The 14932-nt window shown below is 38.9% G+C and overlaps 2 protein-coding genes across 2 annotated transcripts in view; one reads left to right on the forward strand and one right to left on the reverse strand.

Annotated features, from left to right (window-relative positions):
- Positions 1–2411: 2411 nt before the first annotated feature.
- On the reverse strand, positions 2412–10175 carry LOC105249442. Its single transcript, XM_025414566.1, has 6 exons — positions 9963–10175; positions 9350–9711; positions 8750–8904; positions 4783–7473; positions 3276–4667; positions 2412–3181 (listed from the first exon to the last, which is right to left on the reverse strand). Exons 1-6 carry the CDS (start codon positions 10173–10175, stop codon positions 2412–2414), a joined length of 5583 nt encoding a protein of 1860 aa, XP_025270351.1.
- Positions 10176–13004: 2829 nt separating this feature from the next.
- LOC105257483 overlaps positions 13005–14932 on the forward strand; it is an 8488-nt gene continuing 6560 nt past the window's right edge. The window contains exon 1 of the mRNA XM_025414541.1: positions 13005–13086. The gene's annotated coding sequence lies outside the window, so the exon portion shown is untranslated. The remainder of the gene's footprint in view (positions 13087–14932) is intronic.

The raw sequence follows: 14932 nt of genomic DNA on the forward strand, positions 1-14932 counted from the left end.
TTTATTTATTTAAAAATAATTCTTTTATATATAATAATATATTATATAATTAATAATTTTATAATCTTATCTTCTCTTTGTAACAAGTTAAAAAAAAGCACAAATCTGCAACATAAATTAAAATTTCTGCAACATAAATTAATTTCTTCAACATAAATTAATTTTTGCATAAATAAACCTATTTCTGCTATATAAATAAACCTCTATTTCTGCAACATAAATTTCTATTTCTAAATCTGCAAAAATAATTTTCAGAAAATAAAACTAATAATAATACATGACATTAAACTTATCTCCACTATCTCATTCATCAATTTTTACATATTTTTCATTTATGTAATGCAGAATATCTAACATGCTTTGAAATTTCTTTGCCTCCTTTACTTTTGTTAGTGCCACTTGGATTGCTCCTAAGATAGGATCTAGGGTTGCTGCAGGAGCAAGTGCTGGATTTTGTTTTGCAACCAATGCCTGTGAAATTTGTACAGCCAGATTATTTAATCCTTCAGATTGTTTAATGTATGCGTCTGTGAGATCATCATTCATTTTCCTTTTCTTCTTATTAAAATTGTCAGATACAGGAACTGTCTTTGCTATAGCTTAAGTCATTATTCGCGGAGGATTTGTTGTACAATTTCCTCTCTTGCTGACACTGGTTCAATTTGTGTTATAGATGAAGATGGTGTTTGGCATTGAAACTGTGCTTGTGTTTGCTGAGCTGACGCTTGAAGTGATATTTCTGGAGACTCAAAAGTGGTAGACTCAGATGTCGTATCATTACCTAAAAATAAATAAATTTCACTATTACATATATATAACACATTTGTTAAATCAGAGCTCGGCAAGAACTGCACATTTCGGTCGATTTTCAGCTGACTCCGCCTAGCACGTCCTCCCTTATCTCGCCGTCCTGCGCAAAGCCTACGAGCCGCTCGGTGCTCAGGAGCGGGTGTATGGCAATAGCTTTCCACGTCACCCATGAGGTACTATTGTTGATGCGTTTTTTTTAAAGTGGTATCCTCAGTAGGCCTAATCCACTGATGACTAAAACGACCCTTTAACTAATTGCACGGAATTATAAATAATAATTGATATGATGAATATTTATGGCTTTCGGGATTTTTTACAAGCGAGATCAGGAACATCTATTTGCATACGGCATGTAGCAAGTCGCATAAGATATGATAAACTTTATCGTCTTATGTAATTAGTTAAAGGGTCATTTTAGTCATCAGTGGATTAGGCCTACTGGGGATACCACTTAAAAAAAAACGCGTCAATAATAGTACCTCATGGGTGACGTGGAAAGCTATTGCCATACGCCCGCTCCTGAGCGCCGAGCGGCTCGTAGGCTTTGCGCGGGACGATGAGGTAAGGGGGGACACGCTAGGTGGAGCCAGCTGAAAATCGGCCGAAATATGCAGTTCTTGCCGAGCTCTGTGTTAAATCATTCAGCATATGATGCAATACGTATTCATAGAAATGGTTCATATGAATGATTCATAGAAATGTGATGATGTTCAGTTAGTGCTAGGAATTTGTATAGGTGTAATACGATGAGTTACAGGCGTCTTAACATTTTGTGATGGTACAACTACTTTAAATAGGGTAAGAGATGAGATGGCTATTTCATTTGATGCAGGTATAGCTTTTTTGACATAGTTCCTAGAAGTTCTTAACACATATAATATTATTTTTATAATATTATAATCATTGTAAATACATAATATTGATTTTTTAATATTATTTTAATTAAGTGATCAACATACTTCCGAGGTATGATAACTGTTTTGTCGGGGCTGGAATGCCCTCCACGTATATGCCGACGGGAAGAGTGCTTCGTAGCCACGTGGTCGAGGAAAAAAGTTGCGTTCCTCTTGTTTAAAAATATGTATATTTCAGAACTCACAAATACGTACAGTAGCTTGCTCAGAATGCCTTTCTTATTACTAATTATTGCACAAGATATTGCGTGCCTATGTGTGACAAAGGTATAACGTGGCTCAAGGGCCGAGAGCAGAGAGAGGACAAGAACGGCTCACACGCCAAGGCCAGCTAGAGGTGCCCTCTCGTGAAGTACAGAAGCGCCGCTAGGCGAAACGAGAGCGGAAAGCGAACGCTAGCGCGAATGCTCCCGCGGGACACTTAAGTGTACTAAACATCCTCCCCCCCTTGAAAGGACTTGCTTTCAATTGCATTGAACAAGACTAGATGCCTAACATTACGGGCTATAAAATTAAGACTGATTACCGCAAGCGTTCTGCTTGTTACAATGAGCGAACAAAAGAGTAAATTTATTGCACTATGCGCGAATAAATTGAAGATTTAATTAGACATTGAGAGTAATTTTACAGACTAAACTAAAACTTACGATAAAGAAAGACTTAGCCTAAATATAAAAACAAAAAAGCTTAAGAGTCTATTGGTAGTATTGCTATTTTAGACAGTGGTCTAACTAATGAACCCTTTGAAGTTTTAATGACGGCGGACCTTGCATTGCCGCTAGAGTCCTTGTGTATTTGCACCACACGTCCGAGCATCCAGTACAAAGGTGCCAGACCTTGCTGCTTTAAAAGCACTAGTTGATCTTCCTTTAATTGTGGGCCCTTGTTGGCCTTCCATTTATGACGCTCCTGTAGGGAATGCAGATATTCAGAGCTCCATCTGCGCCAAAAATGCTGCCGGAGTTGCTCGACGCGTTGCCATCGCAGTAAGCGATTTTCGTTGACATCACATAAGTCGCTAGAAGGGAAACCGTTCAAGAGAGTGCCAACCAAAAAGTGCCCGGGGGTAAGGTAGGTTAGATCATTCGGATCCGAACTTAATTGCGTGAGGGGCCTCGAGTTTAGAATTGCTTCGATCTCGCATAAAACGGTTTGTACCTCCTCGAAGGTTAAATGTGCCCTCCCAATGATTCGATAAAGGTGATGTTTGGCTGACTTTACAGCCGCCTCCCATAGTCCGCCAAAGTGCGGAGCATTAGGTGGAATGAAGTTCCAGGTGGTCTTTTGATCGCGTAAAAAATTATTGATGTCAGTTTGTGCGCTATCGCGACCGAGTGACTCATAGAATTCGTGTAACTGTTTTTGAGCGCCTACGAAATTCGTCCCATTGTCAGAATATATGACAGCGGGTTTGCCTCTGCGTGAAACGAAACGTTTGAGTGCCGCGATGAAGGCCTCTGAAGTGAGATCACTCACAAGCTCAATATGAATTGCCTTCGTGGCAAAACAAACGAAAACTGCTACGTAAGCCTTGCTGATTCGAGCGTTTACCTTCACGTATTAATAACGGTCCGGCATAGTCAATTCCGCAATGATGAAATGGCCTGGAAACCGTTATTCGCCCGGCCGGCAATGCGCCCATTATCGCTTCTGAGATAGTCGGTTTGTTTTTAAAACACGTGACGCAATTTTGCAAGATTTTGCGAGTGACCGATCGCAGGGATAGGGGCCAAAAGCGTTGCCTTACGGCAGCCATGGTTGCTTGTAGGCCAGCATGAGCATTGCGCTCGTGCTCTCGTAGTATAATGAGTCTCGTTAAAATGTGATTTCGCGATAGCAAAATTGGGTGACATGTGTCGAAAGGTAGCTCGGCGTTTTTTAGCCTACCGCCCACGCGAATTAGACCGTTGGTATCGATAAAAGGGGACAACGATAGCAGATTGCTAGTTGTTCTGATAGCCTCACCCTTGCTTAAGGCTCGGTATTCCTCGGGGAAGTCCGTTTTCTGTGCCGTTTTGCACATCACATTTAAGGCAAAGGAAATTTCTTCGCAAGTTACGAAAGACGTGAATGAATCGGATCTTCTAGCCTTGGAAAATCTTAGGCAATATGCCAGGATACGACAAATTTTATTTAGGTTAGAATGCTTCCTTAATAAACCCTCTACAACGGAGTTTTCAATGGTAGCGACGGCTACCGTTGTTCGAATTGATTCGGGAATGTCGTTACTCAAAATAGTAAATTCACCGTTTGGCCAAAGGCTCTCGCGTGTCATCAAAAAGGCTGGGCCATTCCACCACATCGCAGAATTTTCAAGTTCGCGCGGATGTAGACCTCGAGACAAAATGTCTGCTGGATTGTCAGCCGATGAAACATGACGCCACGAATTAAGGTTTGTAAGACGCTGGATTTCGCCGACTCTATTAGCAACAAAAATTGCCCATTTCCGGGATGGCGAAGATATCCAGTTTAGGGCTATTGTAGAATCGGACCAGAGAAAGATTTTCATGTTAGTTATTGGAAATGAATCATTGATTTTATCAGTTAGTTGCGCTAATAGAAGAGCAGCCGATAACTCCAATCGGGGCAACGAGAGTGCCTTAAGCGGAGCAACGCGAGACTTTGAGGCGAGCAACTTGCACCCAAATTCTTCCGGACCTATCTGTGTACGCACGTAGACGCATGCTCCGTATGCCCGTTGACTCGCGTCGCAAAAACCGTGTATCTGAGTTGCTTGCGACTCTGAATTAAATTTTATACAACGCGGAATTTTTAACCGATTGAAATCTTCGAACTGAGACTTGAGCTTGTTCCAGCGCGTGTTGATATCTGGGGGGACCGATTCGTCCCAGTGCATGCCCAATTGCCACAGATCTTGCAACAGAAGTTTTGACAAGACTACGGCCGGACCTAGTAAACCCAGGGGGTCAAATAAACGCGAAACTTCGGATAGGATAACGCGCTTCGATTCTTAAATTCTTATGCTCCGCGTCAGGAATGTAAGAAAAGTGAAGCTCGTCCAAGGATTGATTCCAATGCATGCCTAAAATTCGCGAACTCGCTTCGTGATTGATTATAACCGTGTTATCAGTTTGATCATGTATATTTTTTAGCAATTCTGGAGAATTTGATGCCCATTTACTAAGTTCGAAGCATCCTAATCGCAACAAGTTAATGGTCTCGTCTCGCGCCTTGACTGCCTCGCTTAGAGTATCGGCTCCCGAGAGCAAATCGTCAACATAAAGGTCGCGCTCTACGCATACGGAGCCCATTGGGTATTTATCGCGATTCGATTCAGCAAGATGCTTAAGACATCTTGTTGCTAGATATGACGCGGGGGTGGTCCCATATGTAACGGTGGCAAGCTCGAATGTTTGTACTTTTGAAGCCTGGTCCTCCCGCCACAAAATTCGTTGGTAGCACGCATGGGAAGGATCTATAAGAATTTGGCGATACATTTTAATAATATCGGCTACAAAAACATAACGAAAGGTTCGGAAACGCAGTAAAATCGAAATCAAGTCTTGCTGGACTACCGGGCCCGTCATGAGAATGTCATTTAAAGAAACGCCGGTACTGCTTTTACTGGACGCGTCAAAAACTACGCGGATACCGGAAGCTGGTGATGCGCTCTTGAATACGCAATGGTGAGGAAGATAGAAAGATTCGCTTAAGCCATCTACCGATTCGTGTATTTGTTTCATATGTCCAAGTGCGAGATATTCACGTAAAAAGTGTGCGTATTGAGCTTTAAGATCCGGATAACGCTTAAATCTTTTCTCGAGATTATAGAACCGTTTCAATGCAGAATCTTTTGAATTTCCGAGTTTGCCGTTCGCTTGATCCTTGAAAGGAAGTTTGACAATGTATCTACCCTGATCATTGCGTGTAAAATTGTTTAAGAAACTCTCTTCGCAACGAGATTCTTCGTCGGTGTAATGTCTTGGATTGCTAACAGTTTCTAGCTGCCAAAAACGAGTTAATTGCGCATGCAACTGCGAATTGCTTATTGTCGCGTGAAAGGCTCGAATGCATTGCGATTTGTGTGAAGAAGGAGTTAATCGTCCCGCCAGAATCCATCCAAATCTTGTTTTTTGCAAGATCGGATGGTTGGCTGAAGCCTTTATTTGACCGATACATAATATTGACCAGAAGATTTCCGCGCCTATAAGGATATCCACGTCAGCTGATACGTTGAATTTAGGGTCAGCTAATTTGATGTTTCTCGGAATTTCGAAATCCTTTTGCTTGAGTGTGTACGCAGGCATTTTGTCTGTTATTCTATCGGTAACTATACAATCTAATGTAGCGGTAAATGAATCTACTCGCGATTTGATTTGTACCTGCGCTATTTGTGATGCTTTAGTAGATGCGTCATTGATGCCGGTGATCGAAATATTTAACGACCGTGGCTGAATGCCGAGTTTATTTAAATAGCTCCGCGAAATGAAACTTGCTTGCGATCCGCAGTCTAGGAGTACGCGACAGGGTACGAGTGAGCCTGTTCTGTCGTATGCATGTATGAGTGCAGTAGAAAGAATTACCCCTTGATTGCTGCGTGCGTTTAAGCCATGCGTTGCTATGATATTAGGTGATTTTGCCGCGTCAGGTGGTTCGCGATTTTCTTTATCACTGTTTGTGTGTTCGGTTGAGGAAGCTGCTGTGAGATGCAGCAAGGAATTGTGTTTTGATTTGCATATCTTGCAACCGCCGGAAGAGCATTTGTTCGAAGCATGACTTGTAGAACGCAAACAATTGACACAAATTTTCTTTTTACGAATTTCCGAAACGCGTTGCGGAATTGTAAGCGCCAAGAAATCCTTGCAGTAATATATCGAGTGTTCACCGTTACAATGACCGCACTTTGATGTAGTCGCGGCGGCGCAGGCGATTTGACGACTCGTTTGAGAACGCGGGTTATTTTTTGTATTTGGCGTGACCTTACTGGTAGCTTCTAGCATTTGACATTGACGCGTAAGGAATTTTATAAATTGTTGTAGCGTAGGCAGATCGGGCGTGTCTAGAGATGATTGCCATTCTCGAGATGTACGTGCATCTAATTTATCGGTCAAAATGAGTATGAGAAGGTCATCCCACTGAGACGTTGGACGCCCTAACGCATTGAGAGCGTGAACGTGTCTCATTGCACCGTCCGCGATTTGACGCAGTTCGACGGAATTTTCTTTGCTCATGCACGGCAATTGCATGATCGCTCGAACGTGTGTTTGCACGATAACGCGCTTGTTGTCGTAGCGTTCTTTTAATAAATTCCAGGCCACTTCATAATTCAAAGCGGAAATCTCCAAGGAACTAATGACTTTACTCGCGTCTTCCTTCAAACAGCCTTTCAAATATTGAAGTTTTTGTACGGCAGTTATCGACTCATTGGAATGTATAATTGATTGAAACGCGTCAAAAAATGGAGACCATTCATCGTATTTGCCCGAAAAAGTCGGAAGATCTAATTTCGGAAGTCTGATATGCGCTGACCATCTCGGCAGATCAAGTTCACTCGAGGGAGATCTTGTTGTTGCACGCGACGGAATTGATCGCGGCGTTACGAGTTCTCGCATTCTCGCCGCTAAAGTGAAAAAGGCTTCCTCGAAATTGATGCGATGATTTTCCTCGCTCTCGTCTAGCAACTCGATTTCTGTCTGTACCGATTCATATTCGGACATGTTACTGTTTAATTTTGCTCGTCGCTCCTCGAGCTGCGCGGCGATGGTAGGCGTGACGGAAACAACCGAATCTAAAAACGTTTTTATACGCGTACACGAGCGTTGTATTACTGCGCGCCGCTTCTTGAGAGAAGCGAGATTTTGCTCGTTCGCCATGACGCGAAACTAGATAAAATATTCGTTCACGACAAGGGTGATTGGTTGGCAGCACTCTCGAACGATTGCCCTTACCTTGTTAACAATAAATAGCGCTCTGATGAAACGCTCGCTGGTCAATGGGCGCGAGTTTCCTGGACTGCAGTCGGGACGTCCGCCGGCGCCAATGGAGTCCTGATGGTTCCGCGGTGGTTATAGCTGGACTGGATCCTGGCTGTAGCTTCCTCGAGGAAATGGCTCGCTCGTTCGTCCAAGATGGCCGTGTGTGTGACTGAGATGCCGGCAATGATATAATGCACGACAATTTTGAGGTTATGGCAGCGGTTACTAGCCTCCTCGTACTCGTTTCTGAGGCTCTTCCGTAGTCGCTGAGTTCCTTGTTCCGTAGAAATCGCCAAGTATCCGGCTCGAAGGACCAAAATGTTTTGTCGGGGCTGGAATGCCCTCCACGTATATGCCGACGGGAAGAGTGCTTCGTAGCCACGTGGTCGAGGAAAAAAGTTGCGTTCCTCTCGTTTAAAAATATGTATATTTCAGAACTCACAAATACGTACAGTAGCTTGCTCAGAATGCCTTTCTTATTACTAATTATTGCACAAGATATTGCGTGCCTATGTGTGACAAAGGTATAACGTGGCTCAAGGGCCGAGAGCAGAGAGAGGACAAGAACGGCTCACACGCCAAGGCCAGCTAGAGGTGCCCTCTCGTGAAGTACAGAAGCGCCGCTAGGCGAAACGAGAGCGGAAAGCGAACGCTAGCGCGAATGCTCCCGCGGGACACTTAAGTGTACTAAACAATAACTTCACGTAGGAAACTATCGCATAATTCATACAATTCCCATTCAGGAACATATATAGGCGCTGGGCTCCTTGTCCAGATTTTCCTTTCAATGGCATAATTACTTTACGCCGCTCCTTTTCATATCTTTGTCGAATTTTGTAAAATTCCTTCTTAGCATCTGAATTTGCACAATGCAAATAGGAGAAACACTAATTATATTTTTAACTATACATTCTCACAAGTACCATAACCTCAACTCCCGCTAAATAGATACATTAGATATATGCAAATTTACTCACCAGAAATATTTTTTAGTATTAGGTGTGTGAATTAATTCGGTCCGTTTTTTTCTTCCAAAAAAAGACTTTAGTGTGAAAAAACATGAAAAAGTATACTAATCAAAGTATTTGCCATCGTTTGCTATTATTTTATCCCATCTGTATGGCAGTTGTTGTATTCCGTGATGGAAAAACGACTCGTCTTTCGAAGCGATCCATTCATTGAGCCATTTTTCTTTTTCTTCATAATTGTTGAAGTGTTGGTCCGAAAGCCCGTGTGCTATCGATCTGAACAAGTGATAATCGAATGAAGCAATGTCTGGTAAATACAGTGGGTGAAATAAAATATCTCAGCCAAGTGCTTCCAAGGTGGCCTTCACAATCTTTCCAACATGTGGCCGAGCGTTATCGTGCTAGAAGATCACTTTGTCGTGTCTCTTTGCATATTCCGGCCGCTTATTCTTCAATGCGTTGTTTAAAACGGATTAATTGTTGTTGGTAAAGTTCGGCAGTGATGGTTTGGCTCTGTTTTAATAGCTCATGATGCACTACATCCTTCTAGTCCCATCATATACAGAGCATTACTTTCTTGCCGTGAATATTCCGCTTTGGTGTCGATGTGGATGGTTTTCTTCTTGGGTCGCAAATGGATTTCCTTCGTTTGAGATTATCGAAATATATCCACTTTTCGTCTCCAGTCGCAATACGATACAAAAAACCTTTTCTTTTTTGCCTGACAAGTAAGATTTCGGACATGGCTTTTCGTCTCTCGATGTCTCTTTCTTTCAGTTCGTATGGCACCCATCTTCCTTCTTTGTAAATCTTTCCCATGACTGCCAAACGCACAGAAATTGTTGATCGATCAACGTTCAACAATTGTGCGAGCTCATGATACGATTGACATGAATCTTCATCGATTAGCGCCTGCAATTCCTCGTCCTTGAACTTCTTCTTCGGCTGACCTGGACGAGGTTTGTCATCGACAATGAAATCATCATTTTTGAAATGTCGAAACCATTCTCTGCATGATTTATCGGAGGGAGCACTTTCACCATAAGCTTCTATGAGCATTCGATGAGCTTCAGCGGCTGATTTCTTCAAATGAAAACAGAAAATGAGAATTTCCTGAAAATGATGCTTTTTGGGCTCGAATTTCGACATTTTCGAATCAGATAAACACGATGTAATTGTTACAAACTCAAACGTTTATCAACTGAATATTATTGCCAGATGTCAATACTAAACCATAAAGCCTTTTGCAGACATTAGAGGTTAGAAAATTACATAGTACAGCAATTGACCGCCAGATGGACCGAATTAATTCACACACATAATATTTCACTCACAGAGGTCCAGGCAAGTTCTTTATTTACATTTTTATATTCCTTTTGTTTTTTGTCCCACAATACAGGGTTAGTTTTCACAATAGCAATAAGTTCTTTTTGATACGTTATTGTATCATTTTCAATGTTTTCTTCATTTTTTTTATTTTCTTCATATTCATAGGCATCCATATAACGTCCATCAACGCCTTCCATATAATAATCATTATTATTCATTTTATAAAAATATATGAAAACACGAATCGCGCAAATAAATCATTCATGTATCTATACTGTCACCATGAACAGTTACTACTGTCAGCATATTGACAGATTGACACAATTAAATTTTCACGCCTCAACACTCATTGACAGTAAGATAAGTAGGAGTATGAAATGGGAATTCCCATTTCGTTACTCCCAGTCTTACATAATTAAAAACAGTATACTCTCTACTCTTACAACTTTGTTACTGCCATTGTAGATAGTCGCTTAACGCGCCGTTACTTTCTGGATGATATGCGGTTGTTTGTATCTTGTTTATTTTTAATAATTTGCATGTATTTTTAAAGATTTTGCTGAGAAAATTCGTTCCTTGATTGGTCAAAATTTTTTCCGGTATTCCTTGTTCTAGTATAATTTTTGTAACAAATTCCTTACTAATAGTAATTCCTTACTAATAGTATTCGCTTCTTGATTCGGAATCAGAATAGCTTTACTAAATTTAGTCAAATTGTCTTGAAAAGTTAATAAATATCTATTTCCGTTAGTAGTGATCGTTAATGGTCCGATTATATCTAACACGTATTTTTCAAACGGTTTATTAGGCGTATTCGTAATTATACTAAAAATATTAACGGTACTTTATTTTTCCGTGATAATTTGTTTTTCTGACAGGATTTGTATTTTGCTATATATCGTTCGACATCTTTTGTTAGAACATATTTTGTTTAGACCTTTCCAATTATGTTGGAGTCGAATTCTTTTTATTGTCCGCTCGATTTCTTGATGCCCTCCTATATAGTAGGTGCATTATGATATTCGGCTAAAATTTGTTTTTTCTCCTCTTTTCTGTATATGTTTTTGTTTGCTGTTTGCTTCGTCTTCTTCTTCTTCTTTTTATTATTAAAACGTTATGATTATTATTTTCATTTGAGGGTTCCGGTATCGCGTTGCGACTTGGGAGGGTCCCGTTAGCGCACGGTGCGATAGCCCACGTCCCGATAGCGTACCAATCCGATAGCTCACCAATCCGATAGCGCACCAACTTTGCACCAAGTACAACTTTGCACGCGAAGCGAGGGGAACGGGGTGGGTGGGGGGAGGCGAAGACCTCCCTTGCACCCCCCTTGTGTGTGTGTTTTCGTATGCAGTTGTACTTGGTGCGCTATCGGGTTGGTGCGCTATCGGACGTGGGCTGTCGGGACGTAGGCTATCGGGAATTGTGTTCAATTTTTCGTGTGCTATCGGGTTCGTGCGCTATTGCACCGTGCGCTAACGAATCCCGCTCTTGCGACTTAAGGCGTCGGCATTTGCTTGTCCGGCTATATGTATAATTTCATAATCATATTCTTTGAGTTTCAATCTCCATCGGATTAATCTCGATCCGGGGTCATTTACATTAAATAACCATATTAGCGGTTTGTGGTCAGTTATTATTTTGAATTTTGTTCCGTAAACATACGGTCTGAAATGTTTTATTGCCCAAACGATAGCTAATAATTCCTTTTTGGTTGTATTATAGTTTTGCTCCGCCTTTGTCAATACTTTGCTGGTGTAAGCAATCGGTCGGTCGTTGCCTATTTTTCCTTGTGATAATATCGCTCCGATCGCATAGTCGAAGGCATCGGTGGTCACTATAAATTCTTTTATGAAGTCAGGATATTTTAACACTGGTACAGTCATTAATTTCTCCTTCAGCATTTCAAATGTTTGCTGCTCCGTTGTTTTGAATTTTTCCGTTTTCTTGGTTAATTTTGTTAGCGGTTTTGCGATCTTTGAAAAATTTTCTATGAATTTTCTGTAATATCCGGCTCATCTTATGGAGGATTGAATATCCTTCACTCTTTTCGGCGTTGGAAATTCTTTTATTGCTGTTAATTTTGATAGGTCTGGAGATATTCCGTTTTCGGAAATAATATGACCCAGATAAATCACTTCTTTCCGTAAAAATTCACATTTGTCTGGCTGCAATTTTAAATTAGTTTTCCGCAGTCTTTGCATTACTTCTTTTAATTGCTTGTTGTGCTCTTCTAAACTTGATCTGTATATCGCGATGTCATCAAGGTAGACCAGGCATCTAAGTCCTTGTTTTCCTGTTAATACCGAATTCATCAGTCTTTGAAAAGTCGCTGGTGCATTCTTTAATTCAAATGGCATTCAAATCATTTTAAAGAATACTTGTAGAATTAGAAAAATGAATATCTGAAGAATTCTTGAAGAATTATTCATAATCAGTTCGTCTTGAAATATTCTTTATAAATTCATTTTAATGAATACTTTGCGACAGTACTATGAATACTTTGAGAATTTATAAGGAATTACTTGTTATTTTTCCACGCATGCGCGAGACTGTGTTCGGTTCGGACTTTATCTTGTAATTTCGTGCAGTCTGCAGTGTGCTACATGTATTTTGCAATAAAAAGGTGGTAATATATTTATATATATTATATCAGACTACAAAAGTATAGTGCTACATAATTATATTAATAATTGGATGTTATTGAATGGTAAGTATTAGTTGAACTAAATATATTTCTACTACCTAACCTCGAAATAAACCCATGCAGTCTTTATTTTTGTTGTTTATTCATTCAGTAAACAAGCTGTTTTAGTTGGTTTGCCAACAGAGTCAATCAAAATCTCTATCTATTGATAAATTTGGATAAATATTTGTCTGCATGTAGTTCATGTTCTTTCAACAGGCGATTTCTGATTATATGAATACAAACTTCTATTATATGTTCATATATTACTTTTATATATTAATTTTATATAGAATGTCTTATTCCTTTAGTCTTTCTAATGTATAATATAATGTTATATAATTTCATACATATATTTTATTACAGATTTATCAGTCAGTCACGTATCACAATAAAAGTTTTAGACGAAACTGAAGAATAACCAACTATTATAAAGAATAAAAGTAAGTTGTATTTATGTGCATTTAATTTTGCATTTTAAGTAATAATAAATGAAAATGAAGCGTCAAGTAAAACCATTTAACGAATTATCAAGATGGCAACGAAATAGACGTTTACATCAAATAAGTATAGAATCAGATATTTTTGAAAATTATAATCTTGAAGAAGAAAGTAATATTAATATAGACATCCCAACTGAAGAAGAAATCATTGAGGAATGTCAAATAGAAAATCCTTTTATTCCATCACAATGTACAGACTTTAATGAAATTTTACAGTATTCCGGCAGCGATTCAAATAATTCTAATATTGAAGAAGTTGATTTAACTGAAAATATAGTGGATAATAATTATGAAACAATCAACATAACAGATCGAAACGAAACATTTGCATTAGAATTACAATTTTGGGCTATTTCAAATAATATTTCCAATAATGCTCTGTCAAAATTATTAACATTATATAAAAAATATCACTCTAATGAAAATATTCCAAGTGATGCTCGAGTTTTCCTACATACACCGAAAGAATGTGTCAGTGTAACACAATGTAAACCATGCGGTAATGGAGAATTTCTATATTTCGGTCTTCAAAAAGTTTTACTTAAATATTGCAGACAAAATACACTTCATTTCAATAATTTTATAATAATTGATATAAACATTGATGGATTGCCAATTTCTAAAAGTATTAACAAGCAATTATGGCCAATTCAAGGTAAAATCATTAATGTAGACCAGCCTTTTATTATTGGAATTTATCACGGCATGTCAAAACCTTCATCTGTTGAAGAATTTTTAAATGAATTTGTCGATGAATACTGTATTTTACGAGATCAAGGTTTTGAATGGTAACCATTATTTTGTTAGAATTAGAGCTGTCATCTGTGACTCTCCAGCTCGTTCATTTGTTAAATGCATAAAATATTGTACTGGTTATAATGGATGTGAACGTTGTATAATAAAAGGGAACTACATTAATGATAAAGTAGTATTTGTAGATTGTTGTGAACGAAGAACTGATCACAGTTTTAAAAATAAACTTGATCCTAAGCATCATACCGGAATTTCTCCATTAGAGAGACTTGGAATTGGAATGGTCAGTGCTTTTCCACTAGATTATATGCATTTAGTTTTACTTGGAATAATGAAAAGATTGTTATTATTGTGGACAAAAGGTATCAAAGAATGTCGCATTAGCGGTCATAATTATAAAGTACTTAACGAGCGGTTACGTTTAAATCAAAAGTTACCTTCAGAAATATCGAGAAAACCGAGATCAAACTTGAATGAATTTCATAGGTGGAAAGCCACGGAATTTTTTTCTGTTATATTTCGCTCCATTCATTTTATATGATGTTTTACCAAATAATTATATTCTACATTTTTCTGTTCTTCATTGCGCAATTAGAATTTTATGCGATCCCTTAAACTGCGTACGTAGAAGAACATGCTACAAAATTATTGATGTGGTTTGTGCAAAATTTTAAATGTCTATATGGTACAGAAAATTGTGTATATACCGTACATAATTTAATACATCTTGCTGATGATGTAGGTACATTTCAAGCATCACTAGATGATTTCAGTTGTTTTCCGCTTGAAAATGAAATGAAGAAGATAAAGAGATACCTACGCAAACATGATAAACCATTATCACAACTTTACAAACGAATATCGGAAGAAATCTTTGTTTCAAATGTTAAAACTTTGGAAAAGAAAACGTATCCAATATTAATACATAAAAATAAGACAAAATTAGCTATTCCATTTTGTAATGATGGTTCTTATGAAGGATTACTTTTTGAAAAGATCACATTACGTACAACAGTACCAAATAATATATGTT

Source organism: Camponotus floridanus, unplaced genomic scaffold (genome assembly GCF_003227725.1).
Source record: "Camponotus floridanus strain SB8 unplaced genomic scaffold, Cflo_v7.5 scaffold83, whole genome shotgun sequence".
Classification (NCBI taxonomy): domain Eukaryota; kingdom Metazoa; phylum Arthropoda; class Insecta; order Hymenoptera; family Formicidae; genus Camponotus; species Camponotus floridanus.